The sequence below is a fragment of the Peromyscus leucopus genome, chromosome 23, assembly GCF_004664715.2.
Source record: "Peromyscus leucopus breed LL Stock chromosome 23, UCI_PerLeu_2.1, whole genome shotgun sequence".
In the NCBI taxonomy this organism is placed as follows: Eukaryota; Metazoa; Chordata; class Mammalia; order Rodentia; family Cricetidae; genus Peromyscus; species Peromyscus leucopus.
Window position 1 is genome coordinate 28,890,774 of NC_051082.1, and position 18,226 is coordinate 28,908,999.

At 51.2% G+C, this 18,226-nt stretch overlaps 1 protein-coding gene across 1 annotated transcript in view; it reads right to left on the reverse strand.

Moving 5' to 3' along the window:
• Zan (zonadhesin) overlaps positions 1-18,226 on the reverse strand; it is a 106,353-nt gene that overhangs the window by 79,804 nt on the left and 8,323 nt on the right. The window contains exons 8-24 of the mRNA XM_037198525.1: positions 17,398-17,489; positions 16,754-16,832; positions 16,501-16,647; positions 15,470-15,741; positions 14,689-14,879; positions 13,776-14,188; positions 13,012-13,731; positions 12,165-12,349; positions 8,807-8,948; positions 8,396-8,512; positions 7,022-7,146; positions 6,636-6,781; positions 4,744-4,887; positions 3,751-3,888; positions 3,469-3,638; positions 1,861-2,063; positions 339-480 (exon numbers count right to left, since the gene is read on the reverse strand). Of these exons, the coding sequence (XP_037054420.1) occupies positions 339-480; positions 1,861-2,063; positions 3,469-3,638; positions 3,751-3,888; positions 4,744-4,887; positions 6,636-6,781; positions 7,022-7,146; positions 8,396-8,512; positions 8,807-8,948; positions 12,165-12,349; positions 13,012-13,731; positions 13,776-14,188; positions 14,689-14,879; positions 15,470-15,741; positions 16,501-16,647; positions 16,754-16,832; positions 17,398-17,489 (3,426 nt within the window). The remainder of the gene's footprint in view (positions 1-338; positions 481-1,860; positions 2,064-3,468; positions 3,639-3,750; positions 3,889-4,743; positions 4,888-6,635; positions 6,782-7,021; positions 7,147-8,395; positions 8,513-8,806; positions 8,949-12,164; positions 12,350-13,011; positions 13,732-13,775; positions 14,189-14,688; positions 14,880-15,469; positions 15,742-16,500; positions 16,648-16,753; positions 16,833-17,397; positions 17,490-18,226) is intronic.

Below are 18,226 nucleotides of genomic sequence, written 5' to 3' on the forward strand. Positions count from 1 at the left end.
TGACCTACAGTGTGTAGGGAAGACCATCATGGTGGGAAAGCATGGTGAAGGGGTGTGAGACAGCTCCCATGGCATCCTCAGTGTGGGGCAGAGAGAGATGGACGCTGGCACTCAACTTGATTCCGCTTTCTTATGTAGTCCAGGACCCCAGCTCATGAATGATGAGGCTTACATTTAGTGTGGGTCTCCTCGCCTCCACTAACTGAATCTAGAAACTTGCTAACAGACACCACCAGAGACCCGTTTCTAGAACCTGTCAAGTTGACAGTCAGTATGAACCATCGCCATCCTCTCAAAGGAAGCCCCTGCTCACCTTCCATGCGGACTTGACTGCTCACCTTGGGCATGGCAGCCTAATATGCCTTCCTTATGGCTACAGGCTTCCTGGGCCTTACACTTCCAGGGCCAGCAGCGGATGCTGTTGTTGCCTTCGCAAATGCAGATCTCTTTGCAGTCCGGGTTAAACCACTGCTCCTGTATCTGGGGGACAGAGGGAAAGCAGTAAGAGATGGCTTCCCTGTCGGCTGTCTGGTCTTCCTGAAGCTCTGGGCTTAGGTACAGGAGGCTGGTATCGAACAGGCGCAGCAGTATACCAAGTGCAGTGGGAGACGCTGTCCCGGGGGAACAGGGCAGAAAGTGGTAGAGCAGGATGCCTGGCATCCCCCACTGGCCTCCACACTATACACACACCACACATACAAATCAATGAGATGTTTAAAAAAAAAAAAGGCCAGCAAGGTGGCTCAGTAGGTGGGGACACCTAGTGCCAAGTCTGAGGAGTTGAGTTCGATCCAGTGACCCACATACTAAAAGGAGAGAGCCAACTCCTGCAGATTCTCCTCTGGCCTTGGCATGGCAGCCGGGTGGCAGTGGCGCACGCCTTTAATCCCAGCACTTGGGAGGCAGAGGTAGGCGGATCCTGTGAGTTCGAGGTCAGCCTGGGCTACAGAGCAAGATCCAGGACAGGCACCAAAAACTACACAGAGAAATCCTGTCGGAAAAAAAAAAAAAAGGAAAAGAAGAACAAGTAAAAAGAGCTCTGGTGCATTAACTAGTACTACAACTTGGTTGTAGAGCTCCTGCCTTGAATCCCCCAGTGAGAGCTTGAGTCATGGCTCAGTGGTAAAGACTTGCTTAGAACCCCTAGTTAGGGACTTGGGGTAGTGGTAGACACCTTGCTTCCTAGAATCCTCCAGTGAGGGGCTGGGGTGTGGCTCAGTGGTAGAGCACCTGCCTAGAACCCCCCCAGTGAGGGGCTGGGGTGTGGCTCAGTGGGAGCCTGCTGCCGGGGGGGGGGTGGGGGGAGAGTGCTAGTGGAGGGGCTGGGGTGTGGCTCAGTGGTAGAGCCCTGCCTAGAATCCCCAGTGAGGGGCTGGGGTGTGGCTCAGTGGTAGAGCACCTGCCTAGAATCCCCAGTGAGGGGCTGGGGTGTGGCTCAGTGGTAGAGCCCCTGCCTAGAATCCCCAGTGAGGGGCTGGGGTGTGGCTCAGTGGTAGAGCACCTGCCTAAATCCCCAGTGAGGGGGGGGGTGGTCAGGGAGAGGTAAAAGTGAGGGGCTGGGGCGTGGCTCAGTTGTTAAGCTAAACATGCACAAGGCCCTGGGTTCTATCTTCAGCAATATCAAAAAAGGAAAAGAGGGAGGAAAGGAAAGAAATTAGTGGAGCCAGGAGAGAGTGAGAGGAAGAGGAAGAGGGAGCTATCAGAGCATGAATCCAGTATGCCAGCCTTAGCTACTCTTGCTTTCTCTGGCTTCCTCTTTCTTGCCTGTCCCCCTCCACTCCCCACGTCAACACAGGGCTTCAGAAACTCAGAGCAAGTCCTTTTGTCTCTAGGGCTGAGGGATTCACGCCAGCTGCTCACCTTGAAGTAGCGTCCCTCAACATTGGTGCACCCACACTGCGATCGAGGGACACACTCAAAACCACTGAGGACGAAGCCAGGGTCACACTCGCAGGCTTCCACACACTGTTCTGGGCAGGGCTGGAGAGCAGATCCAGGATGGCAGGTATCCGGGCATGGTTTGGCACACAGGGAGTACCTGCTGTTTTGAGGGCAGTCCAAGGCTGTGGAGGGAGAAGCTTAGGTAAGAAAACAGGCAACTTGGACGTGGTAGTGCAGACCTGTAAATCCAGGAGGCAGGAGGCTGTGGCAGCCCGGGCCGCAGAGTGAGAACCTGTCTCAGAAAGTAATTTCAAAAGGAGATAGATGTGACCAGGTACAGAAGGAAGGAACATGCTAAGAAGGTCCCAGCTAGAGGTGCTGTGACCAATATTGAGAAATATGGCTTGGAGAAGATGAGCCCAGGAGCTCAGCTGACCGGTAGGGCTTGCGGCTAGAAGCTAAGAGTTGCCTGCATTCTGAGGGTGTGGCTCACTTGGTAGAGTGCCTGTATGCATGCATGAAGCCCTGGCTTCCATGCCACATAAACTGGGTGTGATGCCTGCAGTCCCAGCACTAGGAGGTGGAGGCAGGAGGATCAAGAATTCAGTGCCATCTTAAGCTCTATGGTGAGCTCAAGACTAGCCTGGGCTACATGAGACCCTGGCTCCAAGAGCAAACCAAAGGAAAACAACAAAAGCCCCTGCCTAAACCAAGCTTGTTGCATGGGTGCTACCAAGGCCCTCCATGGAAGGCAGATGAGCTACAAATTAGAGGATACAGGCACTCTGATATGTCGACATTCTCAATAAGCAAGTGTGGTACCCAGCAAGCCATGAACAGCCTGGTCCTGGGGATGGGCGTCTGCTAATGCAGCTTCTCCAGAGGACTGGGGTGTCCATGCCAGAGCTCCAGTACAGCCTCACCCATTCAGTCTGCACTGAATGTGATGAGAACGGGAGGGGGGGGCACAAAAGTACACTGTCTTCTTCCCTACAGAACCAAGTGACTATGGATGGTTATTGATCTGCCGTCTCTTCATCCTTCTCTGCCTCTCCCTCCTCTCCTCTTCCTCGTCCTTTTCTCCTCTCCTATTTCTTCTCTTCTCATCTTCTTCCTTCTCCTGCCCACCCCCACCTGCCACCCCCGCTGAGGATTCAATCCAGGGTCTTAGGCACATTAGGAAAGTGTTCTGCATCCGAGCCACACCCCTAACTTCTCACTGACAGGTTCTAGGCAAGCACCCTACCACTAACCCATAACCCCAGCTCCCTGTCAATGGATTCTAGGCATATGCTCTACTGCTGAGCCATGCACCTAGCCCTCTTTTTGTCTTTTTGTTTTGAAACAAGCTCCCTAAATTGCCCAGCTTGGTGTTGAACTTAGATCCTTCTGTCTTGGCCTCCGAAGTAGCTGAGATTACAGGACTGCTGTCTGGCCAGCTTACTGATTTTTCCCAGACATCTTTCCAACTCTCCTCACTACCCTGTCCTCATATGTAACTGGAGTAGGGAATCAACAGGTTGTACCATGTCTGTATCTAAGGAAGCTGTACCAGATCATCCCCCAGTGCTTTGGGTCCTAACTCACGGCAGAACTCGGGTCCCCTCCAGGACTTCACGGCATAGCCGGCTTCTTGGCAGGTGGCAGTCATGGCCGACATATGAGCACAGAGCATCTGCTGGAGCCCCTGGAAGCTACACATGTCCGTTACACAGTTATCCAAGAAGGATGAGGCCTTCATGTAGAGCAGGCATGCCCTGTGGAGAGAAGCTATCTCAGAGGGCAGGAGAGGGCAGAGCCTCCATGGTCCACCTCAGAGAAACCATAGTGCCTAGCAACCCCAGACAGCCCATCTGCCTTCCTCCATACTCAAAGGTTCCTTTTGGGTCGACAAGCTGGCCACATAAGTTGGACCCCGACATAGTTCTCGCCAAGGCTGGATCACAAGATGGGGGGCTCTTCTTGTTCTGACACCTGGAAGAGACCCAACCCAAGCAGTCAGCAAGACTGGAAGAGCCCAAACGAGGTGGAACAGCTGGAGTCTTCAAGTGGGGAATGAGAAAAGGGCAATGCTAGTCAGCTTAATTTGTTCTTTTTTAGACAATCTCACTATGTTAGCCAAGGCTTGGCCTTGACATTCCTATAGTCCTGGAAACATAAAGATCACAGGCAAGGCTGGAGAGATGGCTCAGTGGTTAGGAGCACTTGTTCTTCCAGAGGACCTGGGTTCAATTCCCAGCACCCACATGGCAGCACCAACTCACAACTGTTTGTAACTCCAGTTCCAGGGGATCTGACACCTTCACACCACACATGCACATAAAATAAAGTTTGAAAAAATTAAAAAAAAAATCACAGGCAAGTACTACCAACTGGCCCACCCAGCCCCTCACTGGGATTCTAGCAGGTGCTACCACTGAGGCATAGCAACCCAGTCACTGGATTCTAGCAGGGGCTACATGAGCCACACCCAGCCCTCACTGGGGGATCTAGGCAGGGGCTCTACACTGAGCCACACCCCAGCCCCTCACTGGGGGACTCTAGGCAGGGGCTCTACCACTGAGCCACACCCCAGCCCCTCACTGGGGGATTCTAGGCAGGGGCTCTACCACTCACTGGGGATTCTGCAGGGCTACATGATCCCCCAGCTCTTGGATTTCAGCAAACTGGACCCAGCTATGATCTGCAGCTCTACATGGCTATTTCCAGCTCTATTTTAGAACTGATTTGCTATGTTGCGCACTCTTCTGGAATGACAGGCACAAACAGCTAAGCCCAGCTCTGATAGATCTTAATATGGGCACAGTCAGAGGGTTGAAAACGGAGGACCACCCCTGGCCCCCAGGGGAGAGCCCCACTCACTTCTTGTCCTCTTCCTCTTCTACCTGCCAGCTCTTCCCCAGTTCATCCTCATTCTGTGTCATTGTGCCATCCGGCTTCCGGTAGTCATTGCTGCTGTCCCCGTCATAGTTCCCACAGAAACCACAGAGTTTGCCTGAGTAGGTACTGCGGGTCCGGGAGAGGGGTAAGTCATCAGAGACCACAGCAAGGGGGCGGTGAGCTGTGTGCCCTGATGGTAAGAGACAGGAGGGGGTTGAGACTATCCACTCTTAACAGATTCTGTGACAGGCCCCAGCCTGAGCATCTGTACAGGGTCTCCTCTGACCTGTCTGCTCAACATCCTTTGCTGCCCTCTACCTTCTCATGGGTTTAAACAAGAATGTGTTTCTCCCCACCCCTCTCTATCTCTCTCAGTGTGTGTATACACTCACATGCAGGTGTATATGCACAGGCATGCATGTGGGGTGGGGGCAGAGGTCAACAATGGGTATCTTCCTCAGGTGTTGTCCCCCTTATTTTTTCTTTTTAGTATGTATGTGTGAATATGTGTTTTAGTGTTTTTTCATTTGTTTTTTGTTTTTTCGGTTGGTTGATTTTTGGTTTTTTGAGACAGGGTTTCTCCATGTCCTAGAACTCACTCTGTAGACCAGGCTGGCCTTGAGCTCAGAGATCTGCTTGTCTCTGCCTCCCAAATTAAAGAAGTGTGTCACTACCACCCAGTATGTGTTTTTATTTTATGCATATGGGTGTTTTGCCTGCATGTATATCTGTGCACCACATACATGCAGTGTCCACAGAAGTCAAAAGAGGGCATCGTGTCCCTTGGGAATAGAATTACAGGCAGTTGTGAGCTGCTGTGTAGATGCTCAGAATTTAACCTGGGTCCTCTGGTCTGGTTAAGAGTGTTCTCTCTCTTTTTTTTTTTTTCTTTTGGTTTTTCGAGACAGGGTTTCTCTGCGTGTTGCCTTTCTGGGCTCTCTGTAAGCTGCTCGAAGAGAGCGCTCTCTCCTATGCTAGACTCCCCACCCCGCTCTTAATCCCTTAACCACTGAGCCATCTCTCCAGCCCTGGTGAGTGTGTTTTAAATACTGTCATGTGCACTCAGAGGCCAGAGAAGGAAGTTGGAGGTCCTGCTTGATCACTCTCCACTTTATGTCTTTGGGATGGGGTCTCTCGCTGAATCTGGAACTAGGCTGGCAGGCATCAAATTCCAGGGATCCTCCGGTCTCTGGCCCACACAACACTGGAGTTCCAGATGCACACACAGCCAAGTCCAGCTTTTAAGATTCAAGCTCAGGTCCTGTGCTTGTGCAAGAAGAACCCTTGCCCACTGAACTACCTCCTCATTTTTGAGCAAGGGTCTCTCACTGACCCTGGCGCTCACCCGTTCAGTTAGAGTAGGTGGCTAGCAAGCCCCAGAATCCTTTACCCCTGCTTCCCTAGCACTGGTGTTATAAGCACACTACTGTACCTAGATTGGCGTGTGTGTGTGTGTGTGTGTGTGTGTGTGTGTGTGTGTGTGTCTCCAGGGGTGGCACTTGGCTCTTTACCAGATCAGCCACCTCCCGCGTCCCTGTGTCACACTATTCCACAAAGCCTGACTTGTCCTTCTCCACTCATCCGGGGAGCCACCCTTCCTTGAAGAACGCGTGCAGCATCAGCTCTTCTGACAGCTCCCCGGAGTCCCGAGCGAGCGACTCTGTGCAGCACAGTCCCAAGGCCTGTGTACGCCTCCTGCTGTTACCTCACTGTCCTGACCCCACTTCCTACTGTCTCCCTTCTGCTGCCTGGGTTAGCTGCTTCCCAGCTTTGAGGACCTATATAAACGATTAACCCTGAGGGACTGCAATGGTAGGGGGTGGAGCACTCTGGGAGAGAAATGTCAGCTTCCTGACTAGGCTGCCTCCCCTTACCTGGGCACAGTCACAAAAAGCTGCTTGTCACCATCCCATCTCACACGCAAACCAAATGTCGTCCTCAGCTCCACGAATCGCCCGCTTAGACCCACAAAGATGCCATTTGAAGGTATCACTGGGAGGGTGACTCTCTGTCCCGCAATCTGGCAGATAGAGGAGGCGGAGAGAGTGATCCGGGGTCCGGGAGAACCCTGAGACCCTAACGTCACACCCAAGGATAAAGGGCACCACGCCCACAGCTTCCCTCCAGCTTCTCTCCCCCGGGCTGTTAGAAGCGTCACCATCGGTCACCATCATTATTTGTTGAAGCCCATCCTTAGCAGGGTTAGGGGACAGGGGGGGCGACTGTAGCCTGGTGGGGGTGAGAGAAGGACAGAACTCACCAGTGTGTATCTGTCCCTGATCATGGTAATGGTAGTCTCTGGCAGGGTGATGAAGACTTTGTCTAGGGAGGATACACCTTCTACTCCACGTTCCTCAGTGCTTGCAGTTATCTTAAAGGATGGTTCTAGATGGAGAGAGGAAGGGCAAGATCACAAACGTTTGTTTGTTTGTTTGTTTGGCTGGTTGCTTGTTTTCAGACAAGGTCTCATTATAGCTTAGGCTAGCTAAGAATGACCTTGAACAAGCCAGGCGGTGGTGGCGCATGCCTTTAATCCCAGCACTCGGGAGGCAGAGGCAGGCGGATCTCTGTGAGTTCGAGGCCAGCCTGGGCTACCAAGTGAGTTCCAGGAAAGGCGCAAAGCTACACAGAGAAACCCTGTCTTGAAAAACCAAAAAAAAAAAAAAAAAAGAATGACCTTGAACTCTTGAGAGTACCACTCTTGCCTCCCCAGTGCTGGCATTACAGACATGTGCTGCCGTATCCAGTTTATGTGGTGCTAGGGGTGAAACCCAGCTAGGGCTCTGTGCATGCTGAACAAGCACCCAGCCAACTGAGCTGCGCCCCAGCCCCCACTGGTTTTCAGACAGAGTCTTACTATGTATCCCAAGCTGAAACTGACACTCTTCCTGCCTCAGCCTCCAGAATGCTGGGATTAAAAACATGTACCACCCCATCCTCTGCTTTCTGAGACCCTGTTGGTGGCGGTGCCCACCTTGGCACTATGGGGCAGACAGAAGGTTCAGGGATATGGCCCTGAGACGTGGTAAGGGTCTCAGAAACCAAAGAGAAAGGGACATGGCATGACTGTCTGCTGTTATGGTTGCCTGTCTCCCCGCCATGGACTGGGACATCTTCAGGCAATCTTGTTCATTCATGAGTCCCTGTCACCCTGTCTCATGTAGCCCAGGCTGGTCTCAAACTCTGTAGCTGAGATGACCTTGAACTCCTGGAGATCCACCTGCCCAGTGTTGAGAGGACAGGCTTGCACTCCACACTACTGAGGCCCTGGGGGTGGAAACCAGGCTTCATACCCACTGAGCAAGCACTCTACTGACTGAGCCACATCCTCCAGCACGAGTCCCTTTACCAGTAACTGTCACTCTGCCCAGGGAACCTCCCACAGTAGCAGGCCGTTGATAGCTTCAGCTGCACTTCCCCAGGAGGGGGGTCTGAAAGCCTTGTCTCTGTGTGCCCTACACATGCCAGCTGCTGCTTAACAGAGGGCCTTGGTCCAGTGCGGCCCCTTGCTGCCGCCTGTCACCAACCCTGTTCGACCACCTCCTGTGTCCCTGTGCCTGACACTTATTCTGTAATCTCAGCCCCTGCCCACCTCCCCCACTCCCCATCCCCAGCTCTGGCTCCAATCTCCTACCTGTGGTGTTCTCGCAGATTTGGGTCAAGATATAGGTACATGTCCCTGTGAAGTCAATGTTCTTCTCATCAAAGGTGACAAAATGAAGGTCCCCATAGACCAGGCAGGTAGCACTACCTGCCAGAGAAGGGGAACGGAGAGATGTAGGAAGCTGTTTCCAGTGTCCGACTTGACTGAATCCCACACCCCAGCCTCTCCTACCCAGAGATATTCCCAGCTCCACTGCTCGAGGGAGATGTGGAGGATACAAGCTCTCACCCACTCTGACAGAGTAATGATTCAGAAAGACGGGAGGGGTGACTTTCTGGGACCAGAACAGAACACATGCAGATGTGGTGATGGGAATAGCAAGTGCACTCCAAAGTGTCCCACCCACCTTCTCACCACCACAGCATGAGGGCCAGTGCTTACCATAGGGCTGGCATTCATACTGGCCGTTCTGCAGCTGGCAGACAGTGTGTGTCCCACACTGAGAGATCTGGCACTCCATCCGGCTGCCGGGCATGCAGCGGCACCGCTCAGTGCAGTTGGGACTGAACCATTCTTCCCCAGGCTAAGGGCAACAGACCGAGAGTCACAAGGTGTGGAGACCCTCAGAGGTTTCCAAGTGAGATCCGAGCTTGCTTTACCCAGCAGGGCTGCATAAGGGGATGATTGGACCATGGGCGTGGTTACCAGGTGTTTGGAAGGGTCTGCACTTGGCTGTGCTGTGTGCTTTGATCTTGCAAGGGAAGGGCTTTTGCCCCACCCCTTGGCATTGCTATAAAAAGCCCCTTTGAAGAGACAGAAGGGGCCTGTGGATTTTGATCCAGGTCCTCCCGAAGCTACCCTGTGTTTCTGTCTGTCTCCTCTCTGCTATCTTTCTATCTAAAAAATTCTTACTCCTCTCTCCTCCTCATAGAAACCTTTTGAGAGGTGGAAGCTTGCCTCGGTGCCCTGAACAGGGACTTAGGTCCAGGGACCCCCACAACAAAGCCACAGTTCTTGAGTGTGTGTGTGTGTGTGTGTGTGTGTGTGTGTGTGTGTGTGTGTGTGTTTTCATGGGCCATGGCACAAGTCTGGAGATCCGAGAACAACTTTCTTTGGGAATCTGTCATCTCCTTCCGCTGTGTGGTCCTGGGGCAGGCACTCAGGCTCAAGGCTCAGAGGTGAGCGCCTTTACCTGCTGGGCCCGTTCAGCAGCCTTGAGCTTTGTCCTGTTTCTGGAGCAGGGTCTCACGACATTGAATTCAGGTTAACTCCCGCCTCAGCCTCCCAAGTGCTGGAGTTACAGTTTGTGTCACCACATACCGTTTGCTTAAAGCACTTTTTGTTTGGTTGTGGTTCTGGTTTTATTGTTGTTTTCATGAGACACCCGGTGTCACCGGGTTGGCCTTGAACTTACAGAGACCCAACCTGCCTCTACCTCTGCCTCTACCAGTGCTGAGATTAAAGACATGTGCCACCACACCCAGCCCACTTTAACATTTTTTATTTTTATTTATTTGTTATTTATTTGTTTGTTTTTGGTTTTTTTGAGGTGAGACACTGTTTCTCTATGTAGCCCTGGCTGTCCTGGAACTCCCTTTGTAGACCAGGCTGGTCTCTGCCTCCCAAATGCTGGTATTAAAGGCATGTACCACCACGCCCAGCAGCATTTTTGATTAACAGATTGCATGTGTTTATCATGAATTGCTCATAACAGCAATGAGCATTTATTAAGTAATAAGTAATTATTAAGTGGATCTAGTTTTAATTGGCAACTTGATACAATCTACAGTCACCCAGGAAGAGAGTCTCCTAGAGGTGTTGTCTAAATTAAGTTGGTCTGTAGACATTCCGGGGAATTGTCTTATTGCCTTAATTGACGTGGGAAGACCCAGCCTGAAAGTGCCCAGCACCGTTCTCTGGTTTGAGGCCCTGAACTGGATGAGATCTCTCTATAAAGCCAGCTGAGCACTAGGTGTGCGCTCATCGATCCTCTGCCCTCGACTGTAGATAGAATAAAAGTAAAACCAGCTATCTTTTGTTCCTGCTACCTTGATTTCCTCTCAATGATGGACCGTGACTTGGAATTGTGAGCTAAAATAAATCCTCCCCACCCAAAGTTTGTTTTTTATCTGGTCTTTTATCAGAGCAACAACAATGAAACCAAAATGCATCTTTACAAAAAAAGAAAATCTGTTTAGTTTTTTTTTTTTAACCATATCTCATGTAGCCCAGGCTAGCCTTGAATTCCCTTAACCAGCAGAGGATGATCTTGAACTCCTGGTCCCCCTGTCTCTATCTCCAGTGTTAAGATTACAGGTGTGTGCTGGCACATCTAACTTTATGCACTATGAGGTAAGGAGAGAAAATCTTAAGCCCAGAGTGGTAGTGCACACCTGTAATCCCAACGCTTGGAAGACTGAGGCAGGAGAATTGACTCAAGTTTGTGACCAGCCTGGGCTACAAAGTGGGTTCCAGGCTAGCCTAGATTAGCAAGTAAGAGTCCGCTCAGAACAGCAACAACAATATTCCGTAACCTTCCCTCTTCTTGCTGGAAGTGAAACATGGAGGAGGAGGAGGGGGCTGGGTGTGGCTTAGTGACTAGGGGGCTTGTCTGAGGGCACAAAATCCTCAGTTCAGTCCTCAGTGCTACGTAACTGGACACCCGTAGCCCAGCACTTGGAAGGTGGAGGCGGAAGAATCAAATGTACAAGGTCATCCTCAGCGACATGAGGAATTGAAGGTCCACCTGGGACTTATGAGACTATATCTCAAAAGTAACTAAATAAGCCGGGGGGTGGTGGCACACACCTTTAATCCCAGCACTCGAGAGGCAGAGGCAGAGCCAGAGCCAGGCGGATCTCTGTGAGTTCGAGGCCAGCCTGGTCTACAAGCAAGATCTAGGACAGGCACCAAAACTACACAGAGAAACTCTGACTCGAGAAAAAAAAAAAAAAAAAAAAAGCAAAAAATGTGACAGTTGTGTAGCTTGGCCCTTCTGTGGGAATCCTAACAGTGGGAACAGGAGATGTCTCTGACTCTTTTACTGACTTTTGGGACCCTACTCCCCATACTGGGTCATCTTGCCCAGCCTTAATACATGGGGAGGTGCTTAGTGTTACTGCAACTTGATCTGCCATGTTGTGTCGATACCCATGGGAGACCTGCCCTTTCCTGAACAGAAGTGGAGGAGCAGTGGATTGCAGGGGGAGCATGGGGAAACTGCAGCTGGGATGTAAAATAAATCAATAAATTTATTAAAATTTAAAAAATGAAAAAAACCAACTAAATAGAAAGGTAGGTCTTATTATGCATATTCTTATAGCCACAGAAACAGATTTAACAAGATGAATACTGCATCTATGTTCCAGCTCTGCTACCTGACTAGATCTGTCTAGTATGCCAGTCACCATCCATACCTGGTGACTGAGCTCTGAAAATGCAGTCAGTCCTAGGCTGGGGATGCAGCTCAGTGGTAGAGCACTACCCTAGAGTCCTCAGTGAGGGGCTGAGGGCATTGCTCAGTGGTAGAGCATCTGTTCAAAATGAAGACCCAGTGAAGAGGTGCGAGTGTAGGTCCTTAGTAGAGCAATTCCCTAGAAGGCAAGGGGTCCTTGGCTCCATCCTCAGCACTGAAACCCAATCCAGGGCTGAATGAATGGCTCTACCATTGTGTATCCAGTCCTTTGAGCCTACACCCTGGGGCTCTCTAAGCTCTTCTCACACAGAGATCGGGGGCACCAGAGCCCGGGTGTTCTGGCGTCAGTTCCCCTTTGGAAAGCTGGGCACCCTGGAGGCATACCTGATAGTACTTGTTGTTGTAGAAGCAATTGCAGGCAGACTCGTTGATGCATTGATTGTTACTAAACAAAAACCCAGGATTGCAGACACAGCCAGGGCTGCAGGGAGACTGGCAGTTGGGCTTGGGGCTCTCACAGGATGCAGGGCATGCACACAATTCAAAGTGGGCATTTGCAGGGCAGCTCTCTGAAAGGAAAATACAGCCTCCATCAGGCTTTCATTACACAGCTGCTCCCCGCCCCACCCTGCCCCATCCTGCCCCAAAAGCCTCCCTGTCTCTCTCCTACCCTGAGCTCAAGTTCTTTTCTAAATAAGCCTGCATTTATTCTGTCATTAAAAAAAAAATAGAGGAAGAAGAATGAAATAGCTGGGCATGGTGGCTTCCGTGGGAAGCTGAGGTCGGAAGACTTCCAAGGATTCAAGGCCAGCCTGAGCTACATAACAGGACCTTGTCTCAAAACGAAAAAAAGTTCTGACCAATGTTATAATAATACTGCAATATTGAAGACATTGTGCTCATAAAGCCGTTCCGTGGTTCCATTTGTATGAAATATTCAGGTCAACGTTAGGTGTGGTGGTACATGCCTGTAATCCTATTACTCTGGAGACCAAGGCAAGAAGATCATCAATTTGAGGCTAGCCTCAGCTATATGGGAAGACAGGAAGGAAAGGAGAAGGGAGAGAAATAGAATGAGGTCAGAAGAAGGAAAAAAAGAGGAAAGGAGCCAGAGGATACGACTCAGTTTGTGGCCTTTCACTTCCGGAACATCCTTCCCTAATCTCCTCACTGTCTTCTTCTGAGAGCTCCAGCTGATGCTCTGCCCACCTTATCCCTGTGGCAGATATACCTGTAGCTGTGGCCATGCTGGTCGTCAAGACACCTGGAACCTGTGAAGGGCTTGGACAGGGTGGTCTACAGGTTGTGGGCATTTGCATGAGGACAGTAGATTGCTCTGTAAGAACAGTGGTCTCTTCAGAGGAGATAGTAATCCCTACGGGAGGGGTGGTAGACTCCTCAGGAGAGACAGTGGTCACTTCTGTAGAGGTGGTGGTCTCTTCAGGAGAGACAGTGGTCACTTCTGTAGGGATGGTAGTCTCTTCAGGAGAGACAGTGGTCACTTCTGTAGGGATGGTAGTCTCTTCAGGAGAGACAGTGGTCACTTCTGTAGGGATGGTAGTCTCTTCAGGAGAGACAGTGGTCACTTCTGTAGGAATAATGGTCCCTTCAGGAGAGACAGTGGTCACTTCTGTGGTGGCAGTGGTCACTTCTGTGGCAGTGGTCACTTCTGTGGTGGCAGTGGTCACTTCTGTAGAGATGATGGACCCTTCAGGAGAGACAGTGGTCACTTCTGTAGGGATGGTGGGGATGGCAGTCACTTCTGTGGGGACAGCGGTCACTTCTGTGGGTATGCTCTCCTGAAGGACACTGGTCCCTTCAGGAGAGACGCTGGTCACTTCTGTGGGTATGCTCTCCTGAAGGACACTGGTCCCTTCAGGAGAGACGCTGGTCACTTCTGTGGGTATGCTCTCCTGAAGGACACTGGTCCCTTCAGGAGAGACGCTGGTCACTTCTGTGGGTATGCTCCCTGAAGGACACTGGTCCCTTCAGGAGAGACGCTGGTCACTTCTGTGGGTATGCTCCCCTGAAGGACACTGGTCCCTTCAGGAGAGACGCTGGTCACTTCTGTGGGTATGCTCCCCTGAAGGACACTGGTCCCTTCAGGAGAGACGCTGGTCACTTCTGTGGGTATGCTCCCCTGAAGGACACTGGTCCCTTCAGGAGAGACACTGGTCCCTTCAGGAGAGACGCTGGTCACTTCTGTGGGTATGCTACCCTGAAGGACACTGGTTACTTCCACAGTTACAGTGGCCACTTCTGTAGGGATGGTGGTCTCTTCAGTGTGAGTGGAAGATATTTCTACGGAAATAGAGGTTGCTTCTGTAGGGACTACAAAGACAATGTTTTCAGAAGGACCAGTAGGTAGAATCTCTGTCTGCTGCGATACTACAAAGAAAAACAAAATCCTGTTAATTAGTCAAAATTAGACCACCTCCCTTTCACTCACCTAAATAGGAGTGGGTGGGGTTCATGGGGGCCACTTTGTCACCCCTGTTTCTGTTCCCAATCCCCTAACCTTCACTCACTTATTCAAGAGACAGAACTCCCAAAACACGTTAGTGCCAGGTACAGGAATCACAAAACTGAATAGGAGATAGGGCCTGCCTGCAGTACCACTAGAGAAGGAAGGTTCTGGATCCTGCCACACAAACTCATGCCATCAAAGACACAGTCATAGCTGGGTATAGTGTACCCATCTGTCATCATAGTCACCAGTGACATTGAGGCAAAAGGATCACAAGTTTGAGGCCACATGGGCTACCTTGGAAAGCCTGTCTTACTGTGAAAATACAACAAGCCCGGGAATAGCGTTCAGTAGCAGGGAACTTTCCTAGGATCCCCTAGAGAGGGGCTAGGGCTACAGTGCAGTAGGAGGGCACTTGCCTAGAATCCTCTAGGGAGGGGCTGGAGTGTGACAGAGCACACGAGTGCTTGCCCGGCAGCTATGAGGCACGGGGTTCTATTCCCGGTACTGAGGGTGGGAGAGGCTGGGCCCTCGAGTTTCATCTTACCCCGACATGGTCCATGAGTGATGAAGATAAAATTCACAGCTACGACAAAGGCGGTGCTGGTACCCCGGGTGGCCTCGAGAAACAACTGCAGGCCACGGGGGACAAAGAAGGAAGAACAGGACAATAAAAGTCTGCCGTACACACATGTCCTCTGCCTGAGCATCCCTTCGTTAGAGCCTCGATTATCCAGCACACCCCCACCCCAATGAACCTTAGGTCTGCCTCCTCTCTGTGCTCTTTCCTCCTCTTACGACCTGAATCTGAAATGCCCCAAATGGGCCTGTGTGTTAGAATACTTGGTCCTCATCTGGTGGCGCTGTTTGGAGGTGGTAGGAACTTTTAGACATAGGCCGTTAGGAGACGGGCATCTGATGGTTGTAGCCTGGCCTTGCTTTTGGTACAGTTCCCTGCTTTGTGGTCTTGATGAGCCACCCATCAAGCTCATGCAGGACGAGCCCAGCCACCGTGCCTTCCCCGCCATGATGGGCTCTACCCCACCCCAAAACCCTAAGTCAAATCTCTCCTTGCCTGAGTTGCTCCTGTAAGGCATTTTGTCACAGCACCCAAGAAAAACTAACATATCACCTTTCTACCTCAGTTTATCACCCACCCTGAACCCTGGACCCCTTATTACGTGCCCCCCCATACATACAGGGCCCACTCTCCATCTCTCACCTGCATGGGCTGCTGATGTCCCTTCGGGATGGTGACAGAGCTGTTCACCCAGCTCGTGCTCTGAGATCCAACACGGCTCCACAGGGAAACGGGCGAACTGCCCGCAGGACTCCCCAGCAGGAGCTTGAGTGTGGTCCCTTCTCCAAGGCCGTACATGTGGTAAGCAAACTCCACACAGACGTCCCCAGGGGCACAGAAGGGTGGACTCACCAACTTGGCAGACTGTCCTGCCTGGGATAACTTGACTGAATCGAAGTAAATATAATGATCCCCTGGATGAAGGAAGCAGGAACCAGAAAGGTGAGCCCCTCCCCACACGGACACCTGCCTACATGACAAGTCTAGCTACTTGCTGTGGCCATGTCTAGCTTCCCAGGTGAGCAAACAACCCGACATGCACTGTAGTGTTCCTCTTTGCTCTTTTCTTTAGTTTCTGAGACAGGGTCTTGTTATATAGCTCAGGCTGGCCTAGAACTTACAACGTCCCTGCCTTAGCCTCCCCATTCACAGGTTTGCATCACAGCAAGGGCACTCTGCTTATTTAGGAGTCTTAACTGAAGGAGGCCAAAAGACATGGGAAACCCAGTCTACAGTCCAGAGTCTATTGGCATCAGCTGCAAATGTCTTGGCTAGAAATACGACAGTGGATTTTTGAAGTCTTGGGCTCAATGTAGAGCAAAGCCTCAATTGCTCTTCTCCATCCCACCCCGAAAGCTAGGAATAGAACCTAGGGACTTTCACATGCTCAGCAAGTGCTCTGTTGTTGAGCCACACACAGACACACGCCAGCCCCTCTCTGGAGGACTCTTGGCAACCACAACAACGAAGCTGTGACCATATGGGGGAGCCTGGGTTTCCTGCTGGGTTGCAATGATCCCACTGTCTTGAGCAGCCTCGGCAGAGTCTACTTTCCGGATCTGAGTTCTCCATAAACACCTGCAGGAGGTGGCTCCCTACATCCTCATCATCCTCACCAAGTCCCTAGCTAGATGCTGATGCAATGACTCATAACCATGGAGGAGTCTTCTCACCTCCATATGGGAACTCTCTTGGGGGCCCTGAGATGGGGGTGGGTACGTTTTTGCTTCCCCAGCTCCAGTGTCCAGGATCTCCAAGCACATGGTTCCAGTCACAGAAAGGATGAGTTCTGTCTTCAAAGCTGCACTGAGGAAAGCTCTCTAGAAGATTCCAAGAGGGAAGTTTGAGACACTCAGCCTGCGCCCCAGCCCCGCCCCATGACGCCAACCCCTCGCTCAGCAGGGGCTCCCAAGGCTGTGTTCTCACCCCCACAGGGAGCAATGCTGATCGCATCCACAGCTATTGCTGGCTCTGGTATCTCTCCAAACATACCCACCACCATGAACTGAAAAGAAACGGAGAGCAAGCCTGGAGTGACCAGGCCAGTCAACCCTCCGCCCCCAATCTTCCAGTCCTCTTCTGAAGGCTACTATTAATCATCAACTTGACAGAATCTAAAGTCACCCGAGAGGTAGGCCTCTGGACATGCCTACTGGGGGATTGTTTTATGTTAATTGAGGTAGGCAAACCCACCCACCATGGGCGGCGTCATTCCCTGGGCTGTGTTGACGGTGTAAGGGAGCTGACCAGCAGCATGTATGTGTTCATCATTCTCTGCTTCCTGACTGGGATGGGAGTGACCAGTTGCTTCAAGCTCCTGGTGCCATGAATTCCTCACTGTGGTGGACTATACCCTTGTCCTATCACCCAGGATAAATTATTTCTCCGTTAAGTTGCTTTTGTTAGGGTGTTCGGTTACCTTGACAGGAAAGAAACTAAGACACCTCTCATCTGGCATTCCACTCGAAGACCTAGCTCCTGCTCCTGCTGCTCAGAACCTCAGCTCATCCTAACGCAGAGAGAACCTACCATACACAGGGACTCCTAATGAGGACCTTGCTCCTCTGTACCTGTATCTGTCCCTGTCCTGTATAATTGACAGACACAGACTGCCAGGTGGGTCCGGGGTGTCCTGAGAAGAGAGTGTGTTTCCGGATGTTGCCTACAATGGAGGAAAACCAGAAGGGAAGGAAGTTTGTGGGGACTTGGAGTGAAGGACAAGCTGTACAGAGAATGCTAGGACAATATTCCTACAGATGCAAACAATCCCTACCCCACCTCCTGCTTTGTGTGTGTGCATGCGTGTGTGTGTGTGTGTGTGTGTGTGTGTGTGTGTGTACACAAGCACATGCGTGCGTTCTCTCTCTCCCACTTTGTGTGTGTACACACATATGTGCATGTATGCACTCTCACTCTTTGCTCCTGCTTTGTGGGTGTCTGTGCACAAGAGCACATGAATGCATGTGCGTACCTATAAGTGTACGTGTGTGCAGGTTTATATGCAGATGTGCATATGCAGATGTGCATACACATCTGTTCCCTTCAGGCATCCTTCCTCAGGAGCTATTCATTTTGGTTTTTGAAGCAGAGTATCTCAGACCTGGGGCTTATTAGTTAGCCTAAACTAGCTGACCAGGGAGCCCCCAGGGATCCTGTTTCTGCCTCCCCAGGGCTGGGGTTACAAGCATTACTATGTTTACATGGGTATTGGGGGATGGTCGTCAGGTCCTCAAACTTGTGTGACAAACGCTTTAATAACTGAGCTATCCACCTGGCTGGTGTGTTTGTTTAGACAGTCTCCTGCAGTATAGGCTGACTTCAAACACACTTTGTAGCAGAGACTGGCCTTGAACTTCGAATCTTCCGCCCCATACCCCTCAAGTGCTACTATTATAGGCA